At 47.0% G+C, this 12,849-nt stretch overlaps 1 protein-coding gene across 3 annotated transcripts in view; it reads left to right on the forward strand.

The window, feature by feature from the left end:
• The window catches only part of TNS1 (tensin 1), a 445,218-nt gene that overhangs the window by 224,774 nt on the left and 207,595 nt on the right, over positions 1–12,849 (forward strand). For 2 of the 3 annotated variants that reach the window (XM_084806321.1, XM_084806397.1), the window contains exon 1: positions 4,844–5,251. The exons of the other annotated variant lie outside the window; for it this stretch is intronic. In XM_084806321.1, coding sequence (XP_084662447.1) covers positions 5,225–5,251 — 27 coding nt within the window. In that variant the 5' untranslated portion in view covers positions 4,844–5,224. Of the gene's footprint in view, positions 1–4,843; positions 5,252–12,849 lie in introns of those variants that run through there. 3 annotated transcript variants of the gene reach the window in all.

Genomic DNA, 12,849 nt, shown 5'->3' on the forward strand with positions numbered 1-12,849 from the left:
AGGAGCAAGAGCAGCTGGTGACAATGGCAGTGAGAAGGGAGACTCACTGAGGGAGGGGCCCATGGAGGGTGCCTGCCCAAGGGCCCTCCGAAACCTGGAGCTGGAACTTTCCAGGCACATCTTTTATACCAGCCATGGCTCTGAACAGATGTGGAGTTGTGGGAGGCAACTAAAAATCACTGAGGCAACCCTATCTGAGCACAAATAGGAACAATTGTGGAAGGAGCAGGCTGAGGATGGATATTCATTCGGTCTATCATGAATACCTTGAAAGAACACCATATGAGATCTTTGGCTTTCTCCATCATTGCAAACTCACCCTAGTATGTTAGCTCTCATTTTGTCCTGGATTCTCCCAAGACCAGGCACTTTGTATGGAAATGCCATCTCCAAAGCTCTCCATCCAAGCTGCAGTCTTGTGTAAACTCTCGTGGGTGAGTCCAGGAACTGCAGCAAATCCCTTCAGACTTCCTTGATTTAAACTTTCTTTCTTTCTTTCTTTCTTTCTTTCTTTCTTTCTTTCTTTCTTTCTTTCTTTCTTTCTTTCTTGTTTGTTCGAAATATTTGGCTGCTCTAGCTTTTAGAAGCAGCCATCTCCAAATGCCCCTAATGTGCAAGCCACAACTGGATCCAGATGTGCAATAAAGTGCAGCATAGGGATGGGAAGAGGGGGGAGGCACCCGGAAAGCTTGAGTCATCACGGGTTGGCTGTGTTTTGGGAAGTAAGCTTCTGGCCAGGGAGGTGTGTGTGGGAACCATAATGTGTACCGAGTGATTCCCCTTGAGCTGATGAAATTACCAAAAAATAAAACACCAAACCCAAAATCCTGGGTAAAGAATTAATCCCAGAAGCAAGGGAGAGACCAGTTCCTGTGCTACATTCCAAGGAACTTCCCTTAAAGGAACTGTCCAGCTGCCCAAATGTTTGGGCAGTTTAAAAGGAGCTCCGTGTTGCATAGATTTTGTTGATGTCTCCTTTGTACCAAATGTATGCTAGCATCTGCCATGAATAAGTGAATGCAAAATGTCAATCTCTGCATTGAATGGAGGTTCAAGAGGTAAAGAGTGGGCTAATAAAAGGACAGTGCTGTGCCACTGTGCATATTTCACACTTGTGTAAAGAACACTGTGGAACCTGGTATAGAACTGATTTCTTGAAACATCTCTGTTTGGCATCCTTTAAAAAATAAAAAATAAATGAAAAGAATATTGCGACTTGTCAAACATTTGTAGTTGCAACCACTGCCTTCTACAGGCTCAGATGTTACAAGGCAGCCTTTGCACACAGGGCTGTCTAGAATAGACACATCTGTTCTGGGCACACCTTTCATCTCCCCACTGGTCATTTTCCTGCTCGGTGATGCTCCCTCCACTCAAACTGCATCCTTTCCACTCCAGAGGGTTCCAGACATCTAAATACCCCTGTAAGCATCCATCTAGAACCTCAGAGTGGTAAGGAAAAGCAGCTTGGGGAGCGGGGCATTTACAAGCAGAAAAACAGCTAGCGAAGAAAGGGTTAAGCATTTGGATGTCACATGTTTGTCCTTGAGCCAGAGAAATGCAGCCTCTCCATTCCTCTCTGTCTCTCCCTCTCTCCCTTCCTCCCTCTCTTGCAGTCTTCAGCACCCAGTTTTACTCTGCATACATTCATAATTACTATGGTCTATCCTACTTCTCCCCGTTTGTCAGGGACTAGCAAACATTCAATGGTAACATCACCCTCTATTACAGGGGTGTTGAATCTCTTTCAGCCTGAGAGCCAAATTCCATCCAGCCTGAGAGCCCACATTCCAGCAATGGGCAGGGCCAAAGGCAAAAGAGGTGGGGCCAAAATAGGAAAATATGCCAATCTATTTTAGCTGAAAGCTCTGACTGCCAGCAACTGAACTAGGGAAGGCGCAGACACCTGATTCCATCCGGGAATCCTGCAGAACCCCCCCCCCGCCTGCACCCCCGAACCCTGCTTGCTGGGCCCCTGCCCCCGCTCGCCCCCTGCCCCCGCTCGCCCCCTGCCCTTGCTTGGTGAGTAGCCCGCACTCAGCCCATGAAAAATAAAATGGTGATTGCAAAAATGTGCATATTTGTGTATGCACAAAAATGCACATTTTTGCGAATGTGTATATTTGTGTATGCGAAAATGCACATTTTGCGAATGCATGTATTTGTGCATTTTTGCGATTGCTATTTTATTTTTTAAAAAATGGTGACCATGGAGGTTGATGATGCCACAGGGGTGAGTGTGGGCTGCTCGCCATGCACAGGAGGGGTTTGAGAGTGGTCCGGAGACTGGTGAGTGGGGGCAGGAGCTGGGCAGGCGTCTGGAGAACTGGACTGGGGTGAGTTTGCACATCCCTAGACTGAACCTCGGGAGAGGCATTTCAACTTTTTAGAATGGAAAAAAACTGCACGAAAGCCAGGAAACCACCAAATGATCGGTGGTTGGGGGAAAAGGATGTGGCCTTTCAGATTTGACCCCCAGGAGGGCTGGATTTGGTCCCTGGACCTGGGGTTCTGCACCTCTAATCTAACCTATTAATTATGGGTCAAGCTTTCCCCCTTTTTATTTGTATGATCTGACATGGACAGCCATGACTTCAAAAACTTTAGGAAAGCCATGCTTTATTATGATGCATATAGAAGTTGGTATGTCTGGTTTATCAGAATAGATCGGACCCTAAGGTCCTTGGGCTGCCTGGGCCATTTTATGGAGCAATTTGAGATTTCTGTGGCCTTGTCTACGCATGCAGTAGAGTAGGGTTGGCGGAGAATTTCTCCACGAATCTTCGGGAGGCGGAGCGCCGACGCATTCGGCCCCCCGAAAGTGTTGGGGAAATTCTCCGCTGGCCCCCCGCCCCCCCCGGGATGGGACTTACCTTCAGCAAATGTCCCTCTCGGCGGTGGGTCCCGGCGGCGGTTTGGCGGCGTTTCATCGGGGGTGGGGGCGGCGGCCGGTCTCCCGACCGGCTGCCGCCGCCGCCATTGCAAAAACAAAAAGTAAAGTAAAAAAACAACAACACACCCATGATAGACTATGTAATGATTTACGTAGCCTATCACGGCTAGATTTCAAAGTCAGCCATGATAGGCTACGTAAATTGTCACGTAGCCTATCATGGGTGACTTTGGAAAAAAAAAAAGCGTGTACGCAAATGGCGGCGCCCATGGGGTGCCACCATTTGCGTTCCTTATTTGGGCCCGGGTAGTCTACGTAAAGATTTACGTAGACTACGGTGAAAATAAGGGAACGCTATTTGCATTGCCCTTATTTTTGCCGTAGTCTACGTAAATCTTTACGTAGACTAGACGTGCCAAAATAAGGAACGCAAATGGCGGTCCCCATGGGAGCCGCCATTTGCATACACGCTTTTTTTTTTTCCAAAGTCACCCGTGATAGGCTACGTGATGATTTACATAGCCTATCACGGCTGACTTTGGAAATCTAGCCGTGATAGGCTATGTAAATCGTTACGTAGCCTATCACGGGTGTGTGTGGTTGTTTTTTTTTTACTTTTTTTTTCGCGGCTGGGTAGACGGGGCGCTCCTACCCGGCCTGAATTTCACCGGCGAGGGATGGGGCGCCTCCCCCCCGGCCTGAATTTTGGCTGGGCGAGGCGGGGCGCCTCCCCCCCCTCGCCTGAACTTCGGGGGGAGAAGCGAAGCGCCTCCCCCCCACCGCGAAGCAAGCTGTGGGACAAGGTAAGTCCCTTTCGTCCATCCCTACAGTAGAGTGAGGTGGTAGAATCCTGACATAGAAGAGTGGACTGTACCATTTCTTAGTCCTAGTAAAGACTGGGTGCCATTTTAAAAAATGTTTTCCCATATTAAAAAGAAAACCCATGTAGGAGAAAAAGACAGCTTACCAGGGAGAAAAGTTCCAACACAGTCCACTTTCTGCTGTGTATGTGTGTGTTTTACAGGAGGGAACATTTTAAAATGTAACACCCCCCCCCCCCCGCAGTCTAAATTGGTACAATCCGTTCTACCATGTCATCTTCACCTTAGTCAGCTGCATGTGTAGAGCAGGCTAATTAGGAGCTCTGTGGAGGTGTCACTTTTTCAAATTGAGAGTGACAGGGGTGGGCAACCTCAGGCCCAGGGGCTAAATCTGGCCCTCCAGGGATCCCAATTCAGTCCTCTGGGGTTTTCCAGATGGCCATGCCCTCTTCCACTGGCCACCCCGCCCTTTCCTCTGACCACCGATCATTTGACGGTTTCCCAGCTTTTGAACAGTTCCCCCCCACACCATTCTAAAAGGTTGAAATGCCTCTCCTGTGGCTTAGTTATTGGCAACAAGAACTTTAAGCTGCAATATGCTGGTGTTTTAGCCCCACCCCTTTTGCTTTTGGCCCCGCCCACCACTGGAAAGTGAGCCCCAAGAACTGCTCCAAAATGAAATTCAGCCCTGGGGCTGAAAAAGGTCCCCCACCCCTGGAGTACAGGATGCAAAAGTCTGGTGCCTCAGGGAGCTCCCAGGACACAGACCCTCCCAGCACCTTTACCTTTACCCCATTCACCACCACAGGGGAACGGCAGACATGCCAGACTTTCCGAATGTGTGTCTGGACAGTCTGATAAAACTCAGACAGCCAGTTTGCGCAGGGCTCTTAGAATGTTTTATTGGACTCCCCTTCTGATCCATTCTTGCTTCTCCCCCGCCCTTGACTCCCTCCCTGGTTCTTCATACAAGCTGGTTTATGGATGCCATGCCCTTTAAAGCCGAAGGAGGAAAAAAGAGCCCCACACAGCTAGTGGTGTTGTTTTTGGGCGTGTGCAATGTTGTACTTGGACAGCGATGCATGGGGCGGGTGGGGGGGGGAGAGGCTGTGCTAATAAGGTGGAGATTGGGAAGGAAAATCCCTTTCGAGTCAGTTCTGAAAGCTTTTTCCTCTCTGCTTAATCACTGCACACTGCTCTCCCAAGCTCACCACCCCAGAAAGCCACAGGCAAACAGGTCTGCCTCCCCTTTCACCGATGGCTGAATGCAAGACCTTGGCTTCTCTCCATCTTCGACGGAATTCTGTTTAAGGTCTTTGCCTCTGCCAGCTTAGACTAACACCATCTGCACCGGGTAACTTTTGCACAAACAATTGCTGGCTCTCGCTGACCATGAAGGAGGGAGAAGCCTAAGGTGAGGCCAAGACTTTCCCGTCCCTTGGATGTAGTAGTAACCACCTAGGAGGTGCAATTTTTCTTTAAAACAACAACAGCAGCACAGCACAGCAGAATGGATTTTGGGAGCGTAATGAACCAGGTACTGTCCATCTGTCAATTTTCCTCCCCTGATTGAATAGGGAAGGAAGTTGGGGGGAAATGGCAGCAAAGGGTCTGGGCAGATGCTTACAAAATTGGAGAAGATTGTTTGTTTAAATCGCTTATAACCTGCACTTCAAAATAAAAATGTTCTAGAGTGGCTGGCACTGTACAAGAATTACCAAATGCTTTGTGAAATGATGACAGTTACTAAAAATAAGTGGACATTTTAGGGAAGCAGTAAACATTTGAAGGAAGTTTGGATCTGTGAGATCCACTTACATGGGGTGGCATCGGGGGCTAGATTGTGCCAAGCAGACTCTATTCTTGAGCATGTTGAGCCTAACTGTACTGCTAAGATTAAAGGAGAGGGTGGTGCCCCATGGGAGAAGAGAAGGATTGTGTTCTGTGCCTCTCTTTCATTCTTGTAATCTATTTTCAGTTACATGCATTCGTGCACCCTTTTGCTGGGAGAATAGCATATCTTTCCTTTGGTATGTAAAGGAGATTGTCTGTCATTGTGCACTCATAACCCTTAGCACTACTGTTAGCTGGTATAAGGGAATATTCTAGACATGTTTGTTGGGATAGTTTTAGATTCAGCAGTTGCTGTGGTGGGAAGGTGAGGAGCCAAATAAGGAGCTGAAAGTGAGTGTCTGCCCTTAAACTCTGCTCCTCCACCTGTTGATTCATTAGCTGGTTTAGATGTATGGAGACAAGTAACTGGGAAGAGTGTGAGAGGCTTGGCAGCACAGCAAGCAATATCAGAAGAGAGTGCTGAAGACAGATTTCAAAGTGACAACATTCTTCTATGTTAGAAGGGATCACAATTTTTTTTCCAGAGTATTTAAAATAAAATTAGACCCAAAGTAGATTAAACATGTAAAACAAAGTTTACATTTGATTGACTTCCTGAATTCACAACATGGAAACATGGATACTCATCACTCGCCAAGATTGCTAGCATGGTAATCAAGAGTTGGAAGGCATTCCTGTCATTAATTGTTCATTATCTGTGAGTGTGGGGGTTTTAGGTAACATATTTGCATGTTTAGCCAGCGTCAGTGGTGAGATCACTGTGTGATGTGGACTACCGAGCATATTATTAGCTTTGATTTTTAGTGGAGATGGTTGTAACAAAGCGAAGTTTTCAGTCACAGTTAAAAGTCCAGATTTGAATTTGAGATTTCTGCAAGACACATGGATTCAAAGTCGTTCACATTCATTCAAGTTCAATTTAAAATGACATTTGTGTTCCTTGTTTCAAGCTCTTCATTAACCAGGCTGTAGTGATCCACTATCCAATACTCATTTTTAACCAGTTTGTAAAGTTCTCCCTTATCCACCTGTTTATCCAGTGAGCAGTAACTCAAATAACCCTGTCCTCTTAACAGCAATGTGGACCTGTGCAGGCTTTGTTTGGAAAGAGACAGGGGTTACTCTGCTCACTTTCCAAACTGGGGTGTCCATGGCTGTAATCCTCTCTCTCCATCTCAGATGCCAGGGCTGTTACTTAACAGAAGAAAGTCAATCTTGCAGGTTAATGAATACTGAGGCAATTGGATGGCATGAAATTCAAGAGCATGGGATGCAGAAATCCAAGGTGTCTTTCAGCTTGGAACAAACCCATCTTGTACTTTGGCTGCTCTGACTCTCCTAGGAGAGCTGTTGGGAGAGGCATGACACTCCTTAGGACCAGAGAGAACAGCTAGGCGTTTGGCTGGGTTTTGCACTGTCGGCAGGACTTTCAGCACAGATGGATTTAGGCTTGGTCCGTGATCTGTTCTTTGAAAAAGGAAACAGCCCTTGCAAGCCTGGAAATAGATGCGTCATCCTACCAAAAAAGCAGCACAAAGGCTGCTGTCGGAAGCTGTTAATGGTTGGCTGGAGGCTGCAGAAATCAACAAGCTTCAGGCAGAATGTGCACAGGGCATGCTAGAGAGAAACAGAGTGAGGTGTGGCAGCAAACTGTGGTAGGAATGGTGAGCATCTTGGAGAACATACTTAGCTGCAGGGAAGAATCCCTCACCTTTGGTCTAGAGGAGGGTAGTGAAAGGGCCTTTTTTCCAGACAGAAAGACCCTGTGTTGTATGTCACTAATACAGGCTGGGATGCAGGTATGTAGAGATACCTGTGTTTGGTGGATATATGCTGAAACTCAGTGCCTAGGCCCTAGAGCCTTTTTTGGTATTAATCATGATAATAACCAGAACAGTATCAGACTTTATAGAGAAGAAAAGTTCCACTGAAATCACATAATGGGCACAATGCAGAAACAGTTATGCTTCCTGAAGTCCCTGTGAAATTGATGGACCACTGATCTGTGTGGTTTAAGTCCCATTGGTATCAATTAGACAGAAGCATGTCTAGCTTTGTCCTGAGTGATCCCTCTGTGTTCAGAATCAGAGTCCAACATGCTGTGCCCTTTAGTATTTGATAGAGGAAAATAGATGCACTTGTTTTACATTATTGCTTTGATTCAGTTCTAGTCAGGTGATGTGCATCCCCCCACCCCCAGTTCATATCGAAAGATCATTAACTGTGGTTGATTTTGTCTGGTTTTATAACAATTTAAAACATATTTTTAAGAGCTGCCTGTAGTGGGGTGGTAGTGGCAGCAGGGTGAAGGGGGATGGAGACGGAAGTTGTATTGGGGAGAGGCAAATTAACATTTCACCTCCATGGTGAAAACAAGTGGCTGGTCCTGTTCTTGCCTGTCTCAGCCTCAAAACACCAAAATATTAACAATCCTGTGCACACAAGCAAGGATTTTTAGATCCACCTCTCCGGTGAAGACAGATTTCATCTGCCTGGCCAAGTAAGTACCTACTGTTCACAGGTAATTGCTGGTATTAGTCAAAAATTCGGTACACTTTAGCACTCAGTACACGTAGTTGAGAAAAGATGCTATACTTGAAAGCTGCGGCCTGTGTAAGCTAATCCAGCCAGTAGCTGTCCCCCCAATTCCTTTTGATGTGCTCATTTGAGTGAAGGGTTGTGTTCGTGAAGCCAGTCTTCCTGCCTAAGAGGAAGGCTGTGAACTTTTACAGCAGCCTTCCCTGACCTGGTGCTCTCCAGATGTGTTGGGCTGCAACTCCCATAATTCCTAGCCAGCATCTGGAGGGCACCAGGTTGGGGAAGGCTGTTTTAGATACAGCAATGCTGCTTGAACCAAGTTTGGGCCTTTCTCAGTTTCCTAGAATGGGGCTGAAAAGGGGGCAAACTGCAACAAAGCAATGCAAACGTTTAACCAGGAGCTACAGTTCTTTGAAACAAATCTGCTTTGGCAATTAAAGCAGGGTGGTTGGGGCATTGTGTTGTGAAAGGGTGTAGCATTAATGAGACTTCCTGGGGCCAGTGGAACTCTTTGAGAAGTTCCAAGTTTCTGTTCCTCTGCTTCGGAAGTGTTATTATTCTCTGCTTGCTTGGGCTGCACTTTGATATCTTCTTGGCCCACCCATGTGCCTCCCAGTAGCCACTTGAGCCACGAATATCTGCACTGTGCATCTTCAGTATCTCTTCTGCACGATGATGAGGAATTTTGTTTTCATATCAGCATCGGGACTTTTGCCTGTGCATAAGGGAGAGCCATAAGAATTAGAAAGCATGCAACTCCCTTGAGGTAGGTATGGCGAAGTTCCCAGGGAAGTGTATACTTTGTGCTTGTACATGTATACAAGGCACAACCTGCAAATTGAAACATAAATTTGGTTTCCTTAGGATGTCAGCTTTCTCTCTCTCTTAAAAGCTTCCAGTCCTCATTGTTGCAGATAAGAATTTCTAGTCATCATCATTATTATTATTAGTAACAGTAGTAATTAAATGTATGCATTGTTTCCCACCACAAAACATAGTCTCAAAGTGACTTACACACACAATACAGAAATCTATGATTAATACAACAGAAAACACACACACACTCCAACATCAATATAAGCCTTAATCAGCACAATACAATTAAAAATAAATACCATAAAATATAATCTAAAAACAACACATTATGAAAAGTGTTCATCCACAAAACACAAAATCTTCCCCTGCTCACAGCCTAGAATGAACGGCACAAAAGCATCCCACAACAGTTTGGCCAGAACTAATGTCCAAATGCCTGGAAAAGTAAGCACGTCTTTACCTGTCACTGAAAGGATGACAGTATCAGGGCCAGGTGAGTTTCCTTGGGGGAGAGCATTCCACAAGCATGGGGCTATCGTAGAAAAGACCTCTTCCAGAACGGACACTTCCCCCTCAAGCTTCTATCGGGGGGGGGGGGGCACACAGGGAAGGGCCTCTGAAGCTGACCTCCGGGACCGGGTAAGTTCATACAGGAAGAGGCGTTCCTTGAGGTATTGGGGTCCCAAGACATGTAGGGCTTTATAGGTTAAAACCAGCACTTTGGATATGGCCCAGAAACAAACTGGCAACCAGTGCGGGCGAGCCAGAACTGGTCTTCTAAAATTCACAAAACTGTTGAAGAAGGAAAAGAGAGTGAATCCTTCTGACCATCAGTGTTTGATGAAGGCTTGGAAATCAAAGGGCTGAGCTTTGCAACTTCTTGTCCCACCTTACAGCTCCAAGTCTCTGCCTTGCTGCTGCTACCACCCCATTGGCTTTGCATCTTTCCCTCCTTCTTTGCCATCTCTCACCTCCGCCCATGGCAAAAAGATTCTGAATTCTGCATAAACCCAAGATATGCATTCAGATCAAACAGTAGGTGACGAGACTGACATATCTGCCAACTTTTCTGAGCAAAGCATGAAGCCTACATGCACCTTTCATACAATGAGAACCTGTTCTCTTCCAGGCTGCCTTCAGCATCTGTAGAGAACAATTGATCTCTGTTCTCACTCATGTAGTGGAAAACAATTACAGCATACATCTATCTTTCCTTGAGCCTAATCCTAATCAATTCCTTCCTAGTTTCTTCTCAGAGTTGGAAAAAAATATTGAAGGCCTTTTTAAATTTAATCTCTGATCCCTTGGTTCCTTTTCCCACCAGGTATAAGCCATGCAGTTGGCTGCGGCCTTCTACTCTGGAGGTGTGGGGAGAGGGGTGTGTGTGCGTGTTGGCATTTAAAGATGTGTAAGATAGGCAGGTGGTATTTGCCTTTTCCTTATCCTGCTGGTTCTTGCAGTATCTTAGTTCAGATCTAATAACAAATTTCTTTTAGTCTGAGGTTGAAGTGAGTTTTGTAGGTAACGTACCTACATATCGCCAAGTCTAACTAGGTAGATGAAAATGTGTTGGCAAGGATGTTGTTATACTTAAGTTGTCGTATTTAAGTTTGTTTGCTAAACATATTCCTTTCCCTTGTGACACATTTGCCCTGTGCCCTCCTGTTCTTTGCCTGTTTCACACTGCCATCTGCACATGCACGCGTAGGCTCCATTTTTCCTCTTGTTGGAGTATAAATGGACTCTATCTCGGCATAGTGCATGGAACTAGATGCTTTCTCCCACCCTTCCTCTAAGGAGCTCAGAGCACTAATATATTTACTTACTGACTTAATGCATTTCTATCCTGCTTTTCAGATAATTATTGTCTCCCAGAGTCGCTCACATCAATCAAAAAGAGAGACAAGCCCTGCCATCAGGCTTGTGAACTAAAACGACTGTTGCTGTTGCACTCGTGTCCTGCTTGTGGGTTGCCTGTGGGCAGCTGGTTGGCCACTGTGTGAACAGAATGCTGGACTAGAGGGACCCTTGCTCTGACCCAGCATGGGTGTTCCTATGTTTTTATGACACAAGACACAAGGGAAGGGGAGGGGAGGGAAAAGGAGGAGGAGGGAGGTCAGTTTTTCAAGGCCAGGACAAGGTGGTGAGCTCTAAGCCGGCATATAAATGCACTTTGGGCCAGGCTGATCTTCCTTTGCTGGTGTTCTTGCTTGAATGCGGCTCTTGTTCCTTGGGCTGATGGATGGGGCCAGAACGTCTTTTCTCCTTACTTTGGAGGTCCCAGGGCAACTGTCAGTTGGAGCCGAGTGTTCTTTCTGGCAAGGAGGGGGAAGTGAGCTCCCTGCAACTGCTTCTCCTTCTCTGGCCACTGGATGGGCCAGGTTAGTCTCCCGCTTGGCTTGATGTCATTCCTGGGCAGCAGGGGGTGCAGCCTCCCAGTGGCCCTTGGTCTGCCAGCTGATGGCAGAAACCAGAATGCGCTTCCCTTCTGCTCTCCAGTCCCAGTGGAGAAATGGCTTTCCCCATTTTACCCCACAGTAACAACCCTTCAAAGAAGGTTAGGCTGAGAAATAGCGACTGGCTCAGTGTCATCCAGTGAGATTCATAGTTAAGGAGGGCTCTGAAGGTGGGTTTCTCTAGTCCAGGTCCCACACTCCAGCCCAGCTCCTTTCAACTCTACAGTTCTGCATTTCATACACACAAACACAAAGGGACAATTCTCAGTGATGCAGTCACTACATGGAGTTTTCTGGAATGGCCCTTCTTTGTGTTAGGTGGCACTGGCATGGAGACCCTCATGATTTGGGCAATCCATGTGGTGAGTGACTCTTGCATCTTGCAGCCACTGCATGGCATCCTGATTTCCCATCTCAGCATCCCCATTGTCATGGCCAAAGGCAGACTGTGTGTTGTGGCCTCAGGCTGCTTAGCATGCGAAGCCTCTTGCATGGGGATGTGTGTTGTGAAGGCTTGTGAGCATGTACCTCATGTGGTGGGGAAAAAATGTCTCTCTGCTCAGGGGTGTGTCCATATGTTCCAATGGCATGGCCCGCTACATAGGATTGTACTGTTTATTTTATTGCACACTCAGGGTGGGAGCCAGATGCTAACAGGCATGCTGGTTGGCATTACTGAGACTGCTTGGCAAGGCTGTGCTGACTCACTGGACAATATTTGGGTGGATGGGCCATGATTCCCTGCCTGGCTTTCCATTAGGCTATATTGATCCAAGAACTCCTCCCAGCCTAGAAGGGAAGGGACTGGGACATAAGAATTTGCTGCCGCTGAGCTGCTGGGTCTGGCATCAGACAGCTGGCCACAGTCTTGGATGGGGTCCTTGGCAAAATTTCTATTTATTGCAAAAGCCGTCCATGTCAGTGCAATTTTATTTTTCATCATAGGGTGGATGTACTTGTTTGTTACATATGTTCTGAGTCTGCTAGCACCAAGGAGCCTCAGTAATAAAATGTTCCTCCTCCTGCCCAAGGAGGGGAAGCAGCCATAGCTTAGGGGCAGAGTATGTGCTTTGCATACAAAAGGCCCCAGGTTCAATCCCTGGTATCTCTAGGTAGGACTGGGAAGAACACCTGTCCGAAACTAGGGATGTCAGAGAATTCCGCCACGGATCTCGGTGAGGCTGAATGCCAGTGCATTTGGCCCCCCGAAATCTGTGGTAGAACGAAGCCCCCCACCCCCCCACCCCAAGAAAGGTGTGCAAAACAGGACATTTACCTGGTGCCGTTCGCGCTGCTTTGTGAATGGCGGCCGCATCTGCGGCCGCCATTCGCTTCCCTATTTTTGCTGTGATAGGCTATGTAAATATTTACGTAGCCTATCACGGCCAAAAAACAGGAATGCAAATGGTGGCCGCCGTAGTTGCCGCCATTTGCGTCCGCAGGCTCCACACGGCGCCTGCGAATGCACCTG

Source organism: Heloderma suspectum, chromosome 1 (assembly GCF_057233095.1).
Source record: "Heloderma suspectum isolate Gila_16-S chromosome 1, 16-S_ref, whole genome shotgun sequence".
Classification (NCBI taxonomy): Eukaryota; Metazoa; Chordata; class Lepidosauria; order Squamata; family Helodermatidae; genus Heloderma; species Heloderma suspectum.